The sequence below is a fragment of the Leucoraja erinacea genome, chromosome 7 (assembly GCF_028641065.1).
Source record: "Leucoraja erinacea ecotype New England chromosome 7, Leri_hhj_1, whole genome shotgun sequence".
In the NCBI taxonomy this organism is placed as follows: Eukaryota; Metazoa; Chordata; class Chondrichthyes; order Rajiformes; family Rajidae; genus Leucoraja; species Leucoraja erinaceus.
Window position 1 is genome coordinate 40,801,890 of NC_073383.1, and position 17,544 is coordinate 40,819,433.

Genomic DNA, 17,544 nt, shown 5'->3' on the forward strand with positions numbered 1-17,544 from the left:
AAAAGCCACTTAGCTGTTCGGGCAACATCCAATGGGAAAGAACCCCAATGAATGTTTCAGGGCTCGATGACTGAAAGGGAGAAGTGAGAAAATAAGTTTGTTTTAAGTTGCACAGATTGAGGGAAGGTAGCATTGTTCCTTATAGGACACAAACGCACGTCTCTACCTGGGAAATAAACACAGTGCAATCCTCACTGCTCAATACTTTTCTGCAGCCTCTCCTGTTTGTCTCATTGCTGGCCAGTACAATTAACTCCAAGTTTTTCCATCTTCACACAGTTCTTACCCTCCTGCGTATTCCGAAATTATCTTTTTATTTCACATCCTCAGACACTGGTGTGCTCTGCATCTCTCAGTTCCAATATTGTTTTTTTTTCCCTCTTGAATTCTGTTCTGTCTCGATTCATTTCTCTTCATTTACACCTCCCCAGGCAGAACAGCCACATAAGCATGCACCAGCCACTAACGGCAGCACCAATAACATGCATGTCTTCTGCATTCCTATAGTCTTATTCTTTGTTCCGCACACTTTCCTCTGCTTGTTTTACATTATTTCAGTTCTAATGAAAATCCACCACCCTAAATATTAAACCGGTTTCCTTCTCCTCAGGTGCTGCATGAGCTGCTGATTATTTCTGGCAATTTATGTTGCTATTTCAGAATATCAGTACTTGCAAAGTTTTGAGATCAACTTGAATGTCTGTCAGTACCTGAATGTCATACTCTCTTCTTGTTTGCAAGCTTTTAAAGCAAATTTTATACCCATGAATTTCAGATTTGGAGGTGCGAGACCTGTCAATTGAGCCAAGGCACACACTTACAATTATTGGGCACAAGCTTAAATTAACTGACGAAACGATAAAGGAGACAAGTTAATTTGAGAATGCAAAACCAAGGAGGAGAATGATTTGCTTTGGAACTGGTGACATATGCAATTTTATGGGTACAAGATAAAAGGATAATCAATATCTACAAGCAATACAGATTATCGGCAACAAAAAAAATGTAGAGATTAATTCTAGTCAGGAATGTGCCGACTGAAGGGATGCAGTAACTTCAATAATCGTATTTACCATACAAAAAATGCAAGGTTATAAGAGCGGAGGTTTTCAATGATTGGTTGGTTCTTTCACAGCAAGCAGAGTCACAATGAGACATATTGCCTCTTCTTATACTGTATGAATGTGATCAATAATTCCTATCAGCAAAACACATTTTGTCACCAATGGACTTAGATATGGCAAAGAAATTGTGACAGTCAAATTTTAAACAATACGCCCGCAATTGCTTCCATGAAAAATACAATATGAATTTGATACTACAAATAATGGCCTAGAAACCAATAAAGTCCATAAAAGAACCATCTATGCAAATACAAGAGAAAACCCATATGCCAAGGCAAATCTATAATTACAACCTGAAAATAATTATGTACGACTAGGACATAGAAAATACATCTATTTCCTTCCCATTCAATTGTATCCCATTCCTACACCTGAATAACCTAATTTCTATTCATTCGGACTTTCAGAATACAACAGAATTCCAGTACAACAGTATAAAGAAATGCATACATTTCAAACAGGAAAACATTTCATTCTATCTTCGCTACAAACAAGCAGCAAAATCATCATCAGTCTGAAAATGGTTATTTATAACTGTAAACAATTCTCTCAAATACTTCCTTCTGAAAAATTCAACAAGGTTTCCATGCAATCGCACAAGAACGTTGCTTGGTAACATGGAGGGGGCTCCACAAGTGGCAGTACAAACTCCCTGGACATTTTTGAGCTTCCCTTCGAGACTTTTGCATCTCCTTTTTGAGCTTCCTGAGGTGAGGATCGGAGATTCTTTAGTTCTCATAGCTATCTTCGACTGTAGATGAGGCTTCACCAGGGTCTCCTCTTCTTCCGCTCCATCCCCTCCCCCCCCTCATAAGGAGTCCCCCTTGTCCTCACCTTACCCTACCAACCCCACATTCAACAGATAATCCTCCGACATTTTCGCCATCTCGAATGGGACCCCACCACTGGCCACATCTTCCCATCTCCTCCCCTTTTGGCTTTCCGCTGAGACCCTCCCTCCATAACTCCTTGGTCAATTCGTCCCTTCCCATCCAAACCACCCCTCCCCTAGTACTTTCCTTTGCAACTGCAGCAAATGCTACACTTATCGCTTTACCTCCCCCATCGTCTTAGGGAACAGTCTTTCCAGGGGTCATAGGTTCCCCCACCTCCTCCAACTATCTATTGATGAGGCTAGGTGTCTCTACACCAGTGAGGGTCTCCTCTATATATCCCGTAAGCTCCGATCTCCAGGTGACAGCACTTCAACTCCCCCTCCCATTCCCCGACCCCCCCCCCCCCACTCATAAGGACAGAGTCATTCGGCCCCTTGTCAGCACCGCTCACCTTCCATCCCAATACCAGTACCGTTCGTCACTCCCCATATCCCTCGAACAGATAGCCCGAATCCTCCGACACTTTTCGCCATGAAAGTTCAATCAGGTATCCCATCCGAATGAGTCCAAAGTCTCCAACTCTCCCCATGATCATTGGCTAATATTAATCCTGCTCATTGCCAATATTGTTTTTGTTTTTAAAGTTTAGTCACCAATCATGTGTTTTTATTAAATAGAGGATGTTCAGGAATGGATTGTAGCCGATCTCAAAGAGTCAACTAAAGAAGATTGCAATGATAGGGCAGCGCAAAGTCATGGAGGAATTTGGAAAGAAGGTACTTAGCCAGAAGCAAAGTCAGCCAGTCGGGGTAATGTGTTATTAGACCTTGGTGAAAGTCAGGACACAGACAATGGAATTTCAAATGATCTCAAGTTAATGGAAGGTAGAAAAAGGAGAAATTGGGAACAGTTAAATGTAGATGTGATAAAAGGCTTGAATGAGGATTATAGCAGAGTGAGGTCAGGGATGGGTTATTCATTTGAAGCTGTGGAGGAAAATGTCTTCACGATAACAAAGATGGACTTTCTAAACTTCACCTTGGGGTCAACTGGTCCAAGGTATAAGCAGCAGTTCAGATGCAGACAGATGTCAATAGATAATGAAGTATTTTGCTGGCCATTAAAATTTGTGAGATTAACTGAAATTAATGTCTACTTTCTTGGAAATAATGCTCATGTTTCAATATTAAATAAAAGAACGGGAAAAACATTACATTATTTAGCTCAGTATAATTTGGATAGGTGGAGTTGGGGGTGTTACTTGAAGTTAGAGAATTCAATGTCCACTTGGTTGAGTTGTAAGATCCCAAGAAGAATAGGAGGTATTGTTCTTGCATGTGGCCTAACTCTGACAGTGGAGGAGGCCAAAGGAGAAAGGTCTGAACGGGAATGGGAAGGGAAGTTAAAATGGTTAGTAACCAGGAGATCCTGCTGGCCTAGGTGGACAGACCACACGTTCGTTGAAATGGTTGCCTAGTCAACGCTTGACCTCACTAACATAGGGGAGGTCACATCTGGAGCACTTCGATCTACAACAGAATGGAAGTAATGAAGGTGGTGTAAGGAAAGGTGTTATATCCCCTGCGGTTGCAGTGGAAAGTGGAAAGTGCCAGAGGAGGAATTGGGTTGGGTGGGAAGGGATAAATGGCGTTGTGGAGAGAGTGGTCGCCACCTTTCTTCCCCCTACTTCATCAGTCTAAACAAGGGTTCCGGGCCAAAATGTCACTTGTTCATTGCATCCACAGATGTGGCCTGATGCACCGAGTTCCTCCAGCGGTTTACTTTTTGTTTCAAGATTCCAGCATCTTCAGTTCCTTGTGCTCCAGACCATCTATATCTTTTGCAGTCTCAAGCTTTCCTTTTTAACCATACAACAATTTGTTTCTATCTTCAGCAAATTTCATAACCAGTGCTCTATAATCAGACAAAACACCATTAAGTGACAATACAAAAGGTATGAATTCAAGCGCCTGAGCTGCGTGGAAGACTTCCAATCACCAAAACATCTATCAATCATGTATTTCTATTTCTTGCTAGCGAGCCAATTTTTATACCAATTTGCTATATTAGATCCCATGGGGTTTTATATTATTTGGTCAGCCAGCCAGCGTAGATATTGTCAAATGTTGACAACTTTTAAAATATTAGCTTCATCTAACTTATTACTTTCGCCAAAATATCCAATTAATTTTTCTGAACGCAGCATCACAGGTAGATGATAATATTTGGTATGCTCGTCTACTTTGGCCAGGGTACTGCATACAGGAGTTGGGATGTCATGTTGCAGCTGTACAAGATGTTGCAAGGCAACATTTGGAGTACTATACTATACAATACAATGGCACTTTATTGTCAGACCGAGGTCTGAAATTTGTTTTTGCATTCAGCCATACAGTAAAATAAAGAACACAACACACAAATAGAGTCCAACATAAAACATCCCCACACAGCAGAATCGAAACGTTTCCCACTGTGAGGGAAGGCACCAAAGTCAGTCATCTTCCTCTAATGTTCCTGATGTTCACCCGTGGTCGGGGCCTCCGGAGCTCTCCTCAGTCGCCACTGCGGGCGGCCTGCCGCTCAGGCCCGCTCGCCAGGATGATGGAACTCGACGTCGGGACTAGAGGACAACCTCCACGACTTGGACCTCCAAATTGGCCGCCTCTTACCAGAGTCCGCGGCTCCCAACGTCCCCAGGCCGTGCCGGGCAGAGATTCAACGCTGGCGGCCATCGGCAAAGGGCCCCAGGACGCCACGATGTTGGAGTCAGCGCTGCCCGCGCTGGGAGCTCCGCGAACTACAGCTTCGCGATGTTGGAGCAACGGCCCAGCACTCTGGAGCTTCAAACGGCGATCCAGGTAGGTATCGCCCGCTCCGTGGCGAATCCAGCGCCGCGCCACCGCCGCTGCCGAAGCTCTCGTCTGTTCCCAGCCTCCAGTAGGAAAGGCCACTCTGATCCAGTGGTAGGCCGCGAGGGGGGGGGGGGGGGGGGCAAGGACACTACCCGGAGAAATAGTCTTGTCCTCGTCAGGAAGTGGCTGGGAAACGGTTCACCCCTTTCCCCAATCCCCCCCCCCCCCCCCACACACACAGAAACACTAAAGAATCCCCAAAACAAACTGTTTAGACAAACTAAAATTAAAAAATGTATAGTTCTGGTCGCCATGCTACAGGAAGGATGCTATTAGACTGGAAATGGTGCAAACATGATTTACTTGGATGTTACCATATCTGTCGAGTTTGAGCTATATGGAGAGGCTGGATAGGATGGGTCTTTTTTCTGTGGAGCAAAAGGAGCCGAGGAGTGAACTTTGAAGTTTATAAAAATCTTGAGAGAGAAATAAGGTGAAAAACCAGTCTTTTCCCCAGGATAGTCTAAGACTGGAGGCATAGGTTTAAGGTGATGGGGGAAAGATTTAAAATGAACCTGAAGGGCAACTTTGTCCGCACAGGGTGGCATGTACGTGGAATGAGCTGCTGGAGAAAATGGTAGAGGCCGGTGCAATTATGGCATTTAGAACACGTTTGGAGAAGCGCATGGATAGGAAAGGTTTGGAGGGACACAATCCAGACAAAAAAAAAGGCAGCACGGTGACACAGCAGAGTGGCACAATGGAGCAGCAGGAGAGTTGCTGCCTTACAGCGCCAGAGACCTGGGTTCAAAACTGACTAAGCATGCTGTCTGTATATACGTTTATACGTTCTCCCCGTGACTGTGAGCGTTTTCTCTGGGTGCTCCGGTTTCCACCCACATTCCAAAGACATACAGGTTTGTAGGTACATTGGCTTCTGTAAAATTGTAAATTGTCCCCAGCATGTACGATAGTGCGAGTGTATGGGGATCTTTGATCAGCGAGGACTCAGTGGGTCGAAGGGCCTGTTTCCACACTGTATCACTAAACTAAACTAGCTCAGTCGGGTAACTTAGTTGGCATGGATGAATTGAGCAGATGGGCCCGTTTTCATGCTGTACAGTTCTATGACTCCAATTCAATCAGGAATATCTTCCCTTCAAACCTTACTAAATGTTCCTCATTACCTTAGCTTTTCTAAACTAAGTGTCATGAATGTAATATTGAAAACAAAACAGACAATTTGCAAATCTCATTAAGATACGTAAAATCTTAATGGTCATTGAAAGGGTAGAACGTGGTATAGATCTTTCTCCCAACTGGAAGACTAGAAGCAGGGATCTTTGTTTCAAATTGGGGGTTAGCAATTCAAGACTGTGATGAGAAGAAATTTCTTCCCCCAGAGTATAGTGAATTCTTATTGAATTGCAGAGCAGGCACGAGGAGATTGTTTCTTTTACTCATTTCAGTTGAATAATCTGAATAACAGTTAGAATTAGTTCTTGAATTCTTGCTACAAGTATCCATCTGAATTAATGATTGGGGGATAAATCCTGCTCATTACAATAAGAAGAGATTCTCTGTTCTTTGAAATAGTTGCATTTTTAAACAACTACCTAAGCAAGCATTCAGGACCTCGAGTTAAATCTCGTTCAAAAGTTGACTACGTCTCCCATGAATACAATAGTGGAGAGACAGCCTGGATTGTTGTGCTCAAGTCTATGGAAGCGTACATGAGCCTCAAACCTTTCAACTGAAATGGAAGAATGATGTAGATTGGTAATATCCAGGTACAAGCGATCCCCAGGTGGAAGCAGATCCACATAGTCCAGGTAGCCCACACGTTTGCTTGCATTTGAGATTTGGGTTGTAATCAGCAAAGGCCCTGGCTGACATTTCACTCTCAGGTATTAACAGTAAACACAGACTCTGACTGTATCAGAGTAACACTACTCCCACAACACAACACCACCTTCTTATGGTTTCCTCCATCAATACATTTTCCATCAGAAACAGATGGGGGGAAAAACGAGAAATCGTTGCCCCTTCTGGTCCTAATTCATATTGTTACGTGTCAAATAGGTTGCAACAAGTTGTGTAATTGAACACCTCAATTGGTTACCAAGCACTTTATGACTTTAAAGTCATGAAAACTGCTGTATAAAGCACTTGGTTACTTTGACTTAGCTTGCCAAGCCTACATCCATAACGATGCAGACATGCCGACTTTAAAGATACTGGCAAACAACAACCTTACTCGCATTCACGTAGTTGCAAGCAGGTACATTTTCCAGCTGATGTATATGACTGTAATATTTCATTATGAATAAAGTTTACTTTTTAAATTAAAAAGTGTTAAGTACAGGTGCATAACCTTTTATCCGAAAGCCTTGGGACCAGACACTTTTCGTAATTCAGAATTTTTCGGCTTTCGGAATGGAAGATTTTTAGCGTAGATTTTAGCGGCTGGCGCAGTGGTAGAGTGCTCGGCTCATATCCGCAAGGTCGCGAGTTTGCGCCTCGATCCCGGCAGTTACTCGATCGAGAGTTTGTCTTCAATGTAGTTTTTTCTTGCAGAATAGGAGAGAATAGGGAGGGTTAGGCTGGGGTCATTCTCTGCGAGATGATCTTAGTGCGGGAGACAAGTGTAGGAGAGGTGTACTGACTGTGTGGGCAGAACTTTGGAAGTGATTGCCCACCATTCTCAAAAGCCGCTGTGTCTCCCTGCCCCTCCAACTCCAGAGGAATCCGCTCCCCGATGGGCTGCTATGGCGACAAGTGGCAGTTCGCCCACAGCCCGAGCTGCGCCCCCTCATCCGCAACCCAGGTTCCTCTGGAGTTGGAGCGGGGCTGGGCTAGTTGTTGCTGGCTGTGAGTCTCTGGGATCTCCGTGCTTGCAGTGGGCCTGGGGGTCGGTGTCCTGATGAGGGGGCGCAGCTCAGGCTGTGGGCGAACTGCCACTTGTCGCTGTAGCGGCCCATCGGGGAGCGGCTTCTGGTGGTCCTGACGTCTCTCAGCTCCTGTCCAGGGGATGACCGGAGACGTCAGGACCAACAAGAACCCGCTCCCCGATGCGCCGCTACAGCGACAAGTGGCAATTCGCCCACAGCCCGAGCTGCGCCCCCTCATCCGCAACCCGGGTTCCTCTGGAGTTGGAGCGGGGCTGGGCTAGAGTTGCTTACTGGCTGCGAGTCTCTGGGATCTCCGTGCTTGCAGTCGGTGTCCCGTTGGTCCTGACGTCTCCGGTCACCCCCCTGGAATGGAGCTGAGACTGGGAACTGTACCGTCCTAGCCCCCTCCCTCTGCAACTGCAAACAACCCCACAGTTCCCAGTCTCAGCTCCTGTACAGGGGGGTGGCCGGAGACGTCACAGCCCGAGCTGCGCCCCCCTCATCCGCAACCCCAAGACCAAGACGTACCTTGCACACCATCAGCTTCGGTCCCTACAGGGAGCGTGTTCCTCTGGAATTGGAACAGGGCTGGGCTGCTGCTGGCTGTGGGTCTCTGTGATCTCCGTGCTTGCAGTGGGCCTGGGGGGCGGTGTCCCGTTGGTCCTGACGTCTCCGGTGACTGGCACTGGCTCCGACGTGAAGACAGTGCAAAGCCCCCGCGCCGGTGCAATGGGCGGGGAGCTGGAGAGGGGAGGGAAGGGGTCACACACATGGCCGGGAAGCAGAGGGGTGTAGGTGGGGTGAAACTGAAGGGAGCGACAATCTGCTGCTGCCTGCCCGCTGAGTTAAAAAGTTCCCACGCAAGACTCACGATACACTGTATATCGTGAGTCTACCGTGGGAACTTTTTAACTCAGCGGGCAGGCAGCAGCAGATTGTCAATTATTAACCCTCCTGCACAATATACCCTCACCTTCTCTTTTATGAATGGGGATTTAGTTCCCCTTTCTTCGAGGACCGACCGGAGGTTCCGCTGTCACCTCTGCGGGCTGCCCTCGGTGAACGTCTTCAAGGACCTTTCTTCAAGGACCTAAAAAATGTCCGCTATTCAGAGCTTTTCGTTATTTGGAACTTCGGATAAAAGGTTGTGCACCTGTACCACAATGGGGATTGAAAAAAGGTCAACGAAAAGTCAGTAGTGGTTTCCATTCCTGATGATAATGTTTCGCCATCCATTTCTTTAGGGTGATTCATTATAATAGACGTAATAAAACTGAGCTAAGGTTTCCAGACTTCATTTATGTTACTGGATAGACTCGGCTTGTACTCACTAGAATTTAGGAGATTGAGGGGAGATCTTATAGAAACGTACAAAATTCTTAAAGGGTTGGACAGGCTAGATGCAGGAAGATTGTTCCCGATGTTGGGGAAGTCCAGGACAAGGGGTCACAGCTCAAGGACAGAGGGGAAATCCTTTAGGACCGAGATGAGAAAAACATTTTTCACACAGAGAGTGGTGAATCTCTGGAAATCTCTGCCACAGAGGGTAGTTGAGGCCAGTTCATTGGCTATATTTAAGAGGGAGTTAGATATGGCCCTTGTGGCTAAGGGGGTCAGGGGGTATGGAGAGAAGGCAGGCACGGGATACTGAGTTGGATGATCAGCCATGATAATATTGAATGGCGGTGCAGGCTCGAAGGGCCGAATGGCCTACTCCTGCACCTATTTTCTATGTTTCAAGGTTCATGATCCTAACTTATTTTACTTTGAAACAGGTATTCAACCATAAATTAATAAAGGTAACAAATAAATATGTTATAACAACCCTAACCACTACCCTACCTCAGCACTGAACTCCTCACAACGCAAACCCATAACCCTACCTCGGCAACAAATTACTCTGGACTTTGCCCTACTATGTACTTTGGCTTGCACTATCATGATAGGTTAAAATAAGTGATCATTTATTGTATCTGTATTTGGTTTGTTGCTTTTAATGTGCCTCTAAAGCTGCAGCAAGTTCGAATTTCATTGTAGACACAAGAAACTGCAAATGCTGCCATCTTGAGTAAAATGCACCATGCTAGAACTTCACGGAGGTCAGGCGGTATCTGTCCAGGGAAAGGGCAGACAACATAAAGGGAGACAAAAGGTTGTCAGATAAAGAAAGATGAGGAAATGAAAAGCCACAGGATGGGTTATGTGGAAGGGGACAGGGGAGGAAAAAGGGGATAATAGGAAATAAAGGAATCGGTACACTACCCATGTGGAACACAAGGTGCTGTTCTTATTCATACTATTGGGTTGTACGCTATTCATTGTCCAATATTCCGTTCATGGTGCAATGACAATTAAACACTTTTGACTCTTGTCTGAAGACACAATATGACACTGAGATACACAAGGACATATTAGGCTAGGTGACAATAACTTTGGTCAGAACTAGATTTAAGATGATTTTGGGAGGGAATTCCAGACCTTGAGAACATGGGAACTGTGGCCCCAGTAAGCAGAAAGGAAATTGGGCAAATATGACCTGGTGAGGCAGATGGCAAACCACTGGTATTTGAAAAAATAATGGTCGGACAACAGATGAAAGCAGTTTTACTGTATAGAACGATGTTGCTTCACAAGAAATGTATAATTAAAATATATTTGATCGAGTTATAGAAAATGGTATCAAGGCAGAACCAAAGGCTTGTTCAAATTTAGATTTGAAAAAGGGCCTCATAAAAGAGTTCATAAACAGAAGATTAAACGAGAGCAATTATGGAGCTCTGATCCCAGGCAACAAAGGCAGAATGATTACTGATCAGGGATGCACAAGAAGATAGAATTGTAAGAGGACTAAGATATTGCTTATGGAAATGGAGGAGGTTACAGTGCAAGGGAGGGATGTCGTCACCAAGGAATTTGATGAGAATTTAAAAGATTTGTGGCTGTCAGACCTCAAATCCCTGTAGGTAACAAGTACAAAGAAGGTGGGTGAATAGGGCGTGCAGAAAGATTTAGACAACAAAGTTTTACACAGTGAAGTGCGGGCCAGCAAGAAGATCAATGAAATAGTCAAGTCTCAGGATAATAAGGGCAGAGAAGAGAGTTCCAACAGCAGGTGACTTAAGAGAGGGTCGATAATGTATGACATCACTCAGCAGAAGTAAACATTCTTGATAGACACAAAATGCTGGAGTAACCCACAGGACAGGCAGCATCACGGGAGAAAAGGAATGGGTGATGTTTCAGGTCGAGACCCTTTTTCAGACTGATATCAGGGGAGTGGGCGGTACAGAGATAAAATGTAGTCGGAGGCAGTAGAACTGGGAAGGAGATGGAGAGAGAGGGATAGCAAGGGCTACTTAAAGTTTGAGAAGTCAATGTTCATACTGCTGGGGTGTAAGCATACCCACGCACAATATGAGGTGCTGTCCCTCCAATTTTTGCTGGGCCTCACTATGACAATGGAGGAAGCCCAGGATAGAAAGGTCAGTGTGGGAATGGGAGGGGGAGTTTAAAGTGTTGAGCAACCGGGAGATTAAACAGGTTTAGGTGGACTGAGTGGAGGTGTTCAGCGAAACGATCGACGAGTCTGCGTTTAGTCTAGCCGATATACACAAGTCCACACCTCGAACAGCGGATACAGTAGATGAGGTTGGAGGAGGTGCAAGTGAACCTCTGCCTCACCTGAAAAGACTGTTGGGGTCCTTGGACAGAGTAGAGGGGGAGGTATAGGGACAGGTGTTGCATTTCCTGCGGTTGCGGGGGAAAGTACCTGGGGAAGGGGTGGTTTGGGTGGGAAGGGACAAGTTGACCAGGGAGTTGCGGTGGGTATGGTCTCTGTGGAAAGGGGTGTAGATGGGAAGATGTGGCTAGTAGTGGGATCCCGTTGGAGGTGGCAAAACTGTCTGAGGATTATGTGCTGTATGCGACAGTTATGGGAGTCAGTGGGTTTGTAATAGATGTAGGTCGATAGTCTGTCTCCTGTGATGGAGACAGTGAGATGTTAGAGATGGATTAAACCATTCTCTTTCAGTTATTTGTTTTTCATATCTGGGTGTTGCTGGCATGGCAATAATGTATTGCCCATCCCTACTCGCTCTCCAATCTATGGTGTGCTGAACTATTTGAAAACAGCATTTCAGAGTCAGCCACATGGCTGGGTTCAAAGATGCACTTAGACCATACTGGGCAGGGCAAGTAGAGTTTCCCCTGTGAAGGGCATTAGTAAATTAGATGGGTTTTTACAACAAATCGACAGATATGTCAGTGTACAGGATGCAAATCAATATCCTTGTTGTGTGGTGCCAGAACAACAGTCTTGCTCTTAATGGTAGCAAGACCAAGGAGCCGATTGGTGACTTCAGGAAGGAAAGTCAAGGGAGCATGCACCCGTCTTCATTGGTGCGTCGGCTTTGGTCAACAGCTTCGTTCCTGGACCAGCAGAAAAAAATGCAATTACAAAGAAAGCTCACAAATGCCTATATTCCCTCTGAAGTTTGAGCAACTTTGGGCAAATACTCTTATTGAACTTCCTCAGATGCATGATGAAGAGCATACTGACTGGTTGCATCTGTCTTGTTTGGCAATTTATTGCCCAAGAACAAATGGACGATATAGAAAGTGTTGGCAATATCAGTCCATCACTGTTACTGCCCTCCCCACAATCACAGCCATCTACACAAAATGCTCAAGAAGGTAACCAAAATGAAAGATCTATGCCAACCGGACATAATCTCGCTGATACCATCAGGAAGAAGCTACATGAGCCTGAGAACTGTTAGTTCCAGGTTGAAGAATAATGTCTTCCCATCAGCCATCAAGTTGTGGTACCATCATGCGGCACAGTGCACAGGTGGTAGAGTTGTTGTTTCACAGCACCAAAGACCACAGTTCAATCCAGACTTTGGGTTCTGTCTGTATGGAATTTACATATTCTCCCTGCCATTGCGTACGTTTTCTCCCACGTCCCAAAAACATGTGGGTTTGTAGGTCAATTGACCTATATAAATTACCCCTAATCTGGGAGTAAATCAGAACGTGGAATATCATAGGGCATGTGAAGAGGTGATCGACAGTCAACGTGATCTTTGTGGGCCAAAGGGCCCGTATCCATTCCCACTCCAAAATTAAACTAAAAAAAAAAATCCCTGACCACCACCCTACCTCAACAGCGAAATATTCTTTGCACTGTTAAGGTTGTGCAAGAATACCCTGGCTTGCACTATTAAGATCAGATTTACCTAGTATATTTGTATATATTTATTTGTAAGAAAGAACTGCAGATGCTGGTTTAAATCGAATGTAGACACAAAATGCTGGAGTAACTCAGCGGGTGAAGCAGCATCTCTGGAGAGAAGGAATGGGCGACGTTTTGGAATCCAGCAGCCAGAGATGCTGCCTCCCCACTGAGTTACTCCAGCATTTTGTGTCTCCCTGTATACGTTTACTTGTTGTGTTGTTGCATTTAATGTTCCTGTAAAGCGGCAGCAAGTAAGAATTTAATTATTCCAGTCTCAGTGCATATGACAATTAAATGATCTTGACTCTGGATACACCTTTTGCCCTATCCATCTTTCCACAACCTTTCTCTTTCTATAACTTCATGAGTGCTTCCAACATTTCTCTGTTTAAACCTGTGAGTTACGAGTCCAGTCACGTAACTATCATCATATTACTATACGCAAATCAAATTGCAAATAGTATGGGCCAGCTTTTGGCATCGATTAAAAAGGTGACTGTGTCATATGGATTCCCAACAAAATGGAAAATTCAGCTCAAGCAACATTGGATACCAGACAACAAAAAAGACAAAAACAGAGACAACTGCAGGGTCAAAAGTGGTAACAATAGTTAATTAGTGTTGCACCTCAGGGATAGGTCCAGGGCCCATTGCTTTTCGTATTATCCATATCCATATTAATAATTTGGATGAGAATGTACAAGGCATGATTAGTAAATTTGCAGGTTACACTAAAATAGATTGTATCATAGAGAGTGAAAATGGTTAGCAAGAATTACGACAGGATCTTGATCAGCTAGGCAAATGGGCCAATGAATAGTAAATGAGGTTCATAGAAAACATAGAAAAGGAGTAGCCATTCTGCCCTTCGAGCCAGCACCGCCATTCAATATGATCATGGCTGATCATCTAAAATCAGTACCCCGTTCCTGCTTTTCCCCCATATCCCTCGATTCCTTTAGCCCTAAGAGCTAAACCTAAATTTCTCTTGAAAACATCCAGTGAATTGGCCTTCCCTGCCTTCTGTGGCAGAGAATTCCACACATCACAACTCTCCAGGTAAATACGTTTTTCCTCATCTCAGTCCTAAATGGCCTAACCCTTATTCTTTAACTGTGACTACTGGTTCGAGATTCCCCCAAATGATTTTTCCTGCATTTAGCCAGTTCAATCCTTTAAGAATTTTATATGTTTCTATAAGATCCCCGCAATTTCTTCTAAATTCCAGTGACTACAAGCCCAGTCGACCCATTCTTTCACATATGTCAGTTCCCCAAACCCAGGATTTAACCTATGCTGCACTCCCTCAATAGCAAGAATATCCGTCCTCAAATTAGGAGACCAAAATTGCATACATTACTCCATGTGCGGTCTCACCACAGCCCTGTGCAATTGCAGTAGGATCTCCTTGCTCCTAAACTCAAATCCTCTTCCAATGAAGGCCAACGTGCCATTAGCTTTCTTCACTGCCTGTTGTACCTGCAAATCCCATGCTGACTTTGATCGATACTGTCACTGCTTTCCAAATGCTGTGCTATAACATAGTTAACAATCGACTCAAGCATCTTCCCCACAACTGATGTAAGGCTAGCTGGTCTATAATTCGCCGTTTTCCCTCTCCCTCCTTCCTTAAAAAAATCGAGTTACGTTAGCTGCCCTCCTACCCACAGGAATTAATCTAAAATTATCATCAATATACCTACAATTTCTAGGACCATCTCCTTGAGTACTCTGGGACGCAGACCATCAGGCCCTCGGAATTTATCTGCCTTCAGTCCCAGTAGTTTACCCAACACCTTCAATTCAGATAAGTGTAAGGAGTTGCATTTTTGGGAATCAAAACAGAACAGGACTTTCACACTGAACAGTAGAGTCCTGGGAAGTGCTGTAGAGAAGTGATTTTACTTACTAAATAGTGGCAGAAACACAAGAAACAATGCACCTTCTCTTCTTTAAAATAAGATCACTGAATAGCATTTTGTCGTTACAAGCAAACAAGATGAAATGTCTCTTCCAAAAGACAATACCTGTACCAGTGTGGCATCTTCTCTACACCAGACTTGTGACCACTTAAGTGTCATGTCAAATCTCCGATTAATAGCTTGAATAAGAGACAGCACCCACTGCACCGTTGTGTATATATTTATGAGTTCACCTTTTCGCAAAGTTCAAAATCATGAGCCAAAAAAAACGCATAAATGGGCAACATAGCAAAACCAGCTAGCAATCACTGAATAAGATGGGATTACATTTTCACTGATGAAATTCATTTTTAATCCTCACATGATGCAAAAGTGGAATCAAATCTATTTTAAAACTAAACCTCTGGTGTCCCCAAGTTAACATATACAGACAGAGCACAACAGAAGATTGAAGATGATTCTGAAAATGTAGAAGAATGTTGATATGCATTTGTTTGAAAGATACAAATATTACTAAAATAATATTTTTTTTAAGTTTCATTTTGAATTTTGTTGAAAGATGCAGTTGTGCAAATATTACAAAGAACAGAAGAATAAAAGTCAATGTAAATAGGATTGGATGAATAGGTTATGACAAAGTTGTAAAGGATGATAGGAACTTGAAGCTCCTGGTCCCCAATATTAATTTTGCTTTGTTTTTTAAAGAAATCAGAAATTGACAACGTTTTTAGCCAAACTGTTTCAGCAACAAAACTCATAATCGTATGCGAGTTAGATCACAGATCAATACGATTACATTGAAAGCCGGAATAGGCTTCCCTGTAATAACCTCCTGTTGTTGATGATAAATATAAACACCATAGTACTGGGCCGAATGGCGTGCGGCTGTGTTGCGACTATAATTACTCTCCTTACTCACAGTAGAAACTGTCAGTCACCATGTTAGATGGCAGTTTGCTCACAGGTAAACAATGCACCCAGTGTACCTTACCTTGGTTTATGAAGTCGCGCGTGTGTGCGGCATTCTTACCTTGGCGGTGTTCTTGCAGTATCTCTGGACGGCTTGGTGAATGAGCTGCTTGACGCTGAGGGTCCCGTCCCCGCAAGGCACGACGATGCCCGTGCGGCCGAACTGCACCGTCACCTTCATGCTGGCGGTGGCAGAAGCCGCGGGGAGCACAGGTGAGCGACTGACTGCCCGCCCGCACACCTGGGTGCGAGGGCCGCTGCCAAAGGCGCTTCGCTCCGGAGCCAAATGCTGACAATCCTCCTCTCAACTCCACTTACACGCTCCTCATCCTCAGACAATGGAAAGACAGGTGAAACAGTCTTTCTGGTAACAAAAGTAGTTCAAATAAATTCAAAATACTTAATCCTTTCTCCAATTTCCGCTCAGGTTGGCTGTTGGATTGTTCTCTATCTTTGTTTTAAAAAGAGGCAATTTTCCAGAAATTGAAACTTCATGGAAGTCGGTCGGGTTTGTGTTGTTGCTGTATTATCCCCGTCACTGAGGTTGCTTCTCTGCCCCGTTTACAACGCAGGTGCTTTCAATAGGAAGTTTGGTGCCGAGCCCGCTGGTCCACTCACACGGCCGGAAGGAGCCGACTTCCTCTCCCAGGTGAACCGAGGCGGGAGAGTGGGAATAGGATCCAGGCAGAGATATAGAGGGGGGAAACGTTCTCCGGCCGCCGTCAAATCACAAGCAAAGTCCAACACAGGCTGAGCTTCTCCTGTCTCTGGCTTGGATACGCGCGAGGTCAAGTATTAGGAACTCACCGCGTCTCTCTGATACCGAAACTATTCCTTGTGTGGGGGGGTGGGGTTGAGCTCCTGCGGGTGCCTTCTATTTTCCTGTGCTTTTTGTTCCTCCTCATAAGTTTCCGAGCTCTTTGTGAGACCTTTGTCCCGGATCTTCTGTCAGTGTGGGTTTTCACCGTGGAAAGGCTCGGTTGAAAGTTCCTTTATCCCCCCCCAAACTTCCGCGAAATACTTTTCGCCAAACTTTTCCCTCCCGTGGCCGCAGCGGCAACAGACACACCAGGCCTCAATCTCTTTCTCCCTCTACACTCAATCAGAAGTTAACCCTCTGCTCGCCAGAACTCTCTTCAAATGCAACTTTACTATGGAATGCATCATTGCCCGGTCGTAAGAAGAACATAAACGGCATTTGACATAAAATGCAGATTGAAAAAAAAAAGTATTTTGAGTAGACAGGTTAGTACTTGAAGTATCTCGAGTAACCTGGCTAAGAGCAAGGATAGACCCAAAATGCTGGAGCAACTGAGCAGGACAAGCAGCATCTCTGGAGCGAAGGAATGGGTGACGTTTCGGGTCGAGACCCTTCTTCAGACACTCATCAGCTACTAATAAATCGGATTATTGACAGAGTAACCAATAAGGAGACGAGATTTATTTTAAAGGGATTGTTTTTGTTTATTTGAATAATTTGTGATAACTGATAGAAGTAATATTCAAAAGCTCTTTATTTCGAAAGGATATGGGTGGTGGGGGTGGAAATACAAGTTTAAGTGTGTTAGGCACAAGGAACTTCAGTTGCTGGTTTGCAAAATTAGATACAAAGTGCTGAATAAGTGCTCAGTAAGTCAGGCAGCATCTCTGGAGAACGTAAACTGGTGACATTTTGTGTCGGTTTCATCTTTAGGCCAAGTGTGTTATATTCTTT

The 17,544-nt window shown here is 44.5% G+C and overlaps 1 protein-coding gene across 2 annotated transcripts in view; it reads right to left on the reverse strand.

The window, feature by feature from the left end:
* Positions 1–17,220, reverse strand: part of pard3bb (par-3 family cell polarity regulator beta b) — a 1,003,167-nt gene extending 985,947 nt beyond the window's left edge. The window contains exon 1 of one of the 2 annotated variants that reach the window (XM_055638338.1): positions 15,892–17,220. In XM_055638338.1, the coding sequence (XP_055494313.1) occupies positions 15,892–16,011 (120 nt within the window). In that variant the 5' untranslated portion in view covers positions 16,012–17,220. The remainder of the gene's footprint in view (positions 1–15,891) is intronic. The other variant, XM_055638337.1, reaches the window with a different exon arrangement.
* Positions 17,221–17,544: the final 324 nt, after the last annotated feature.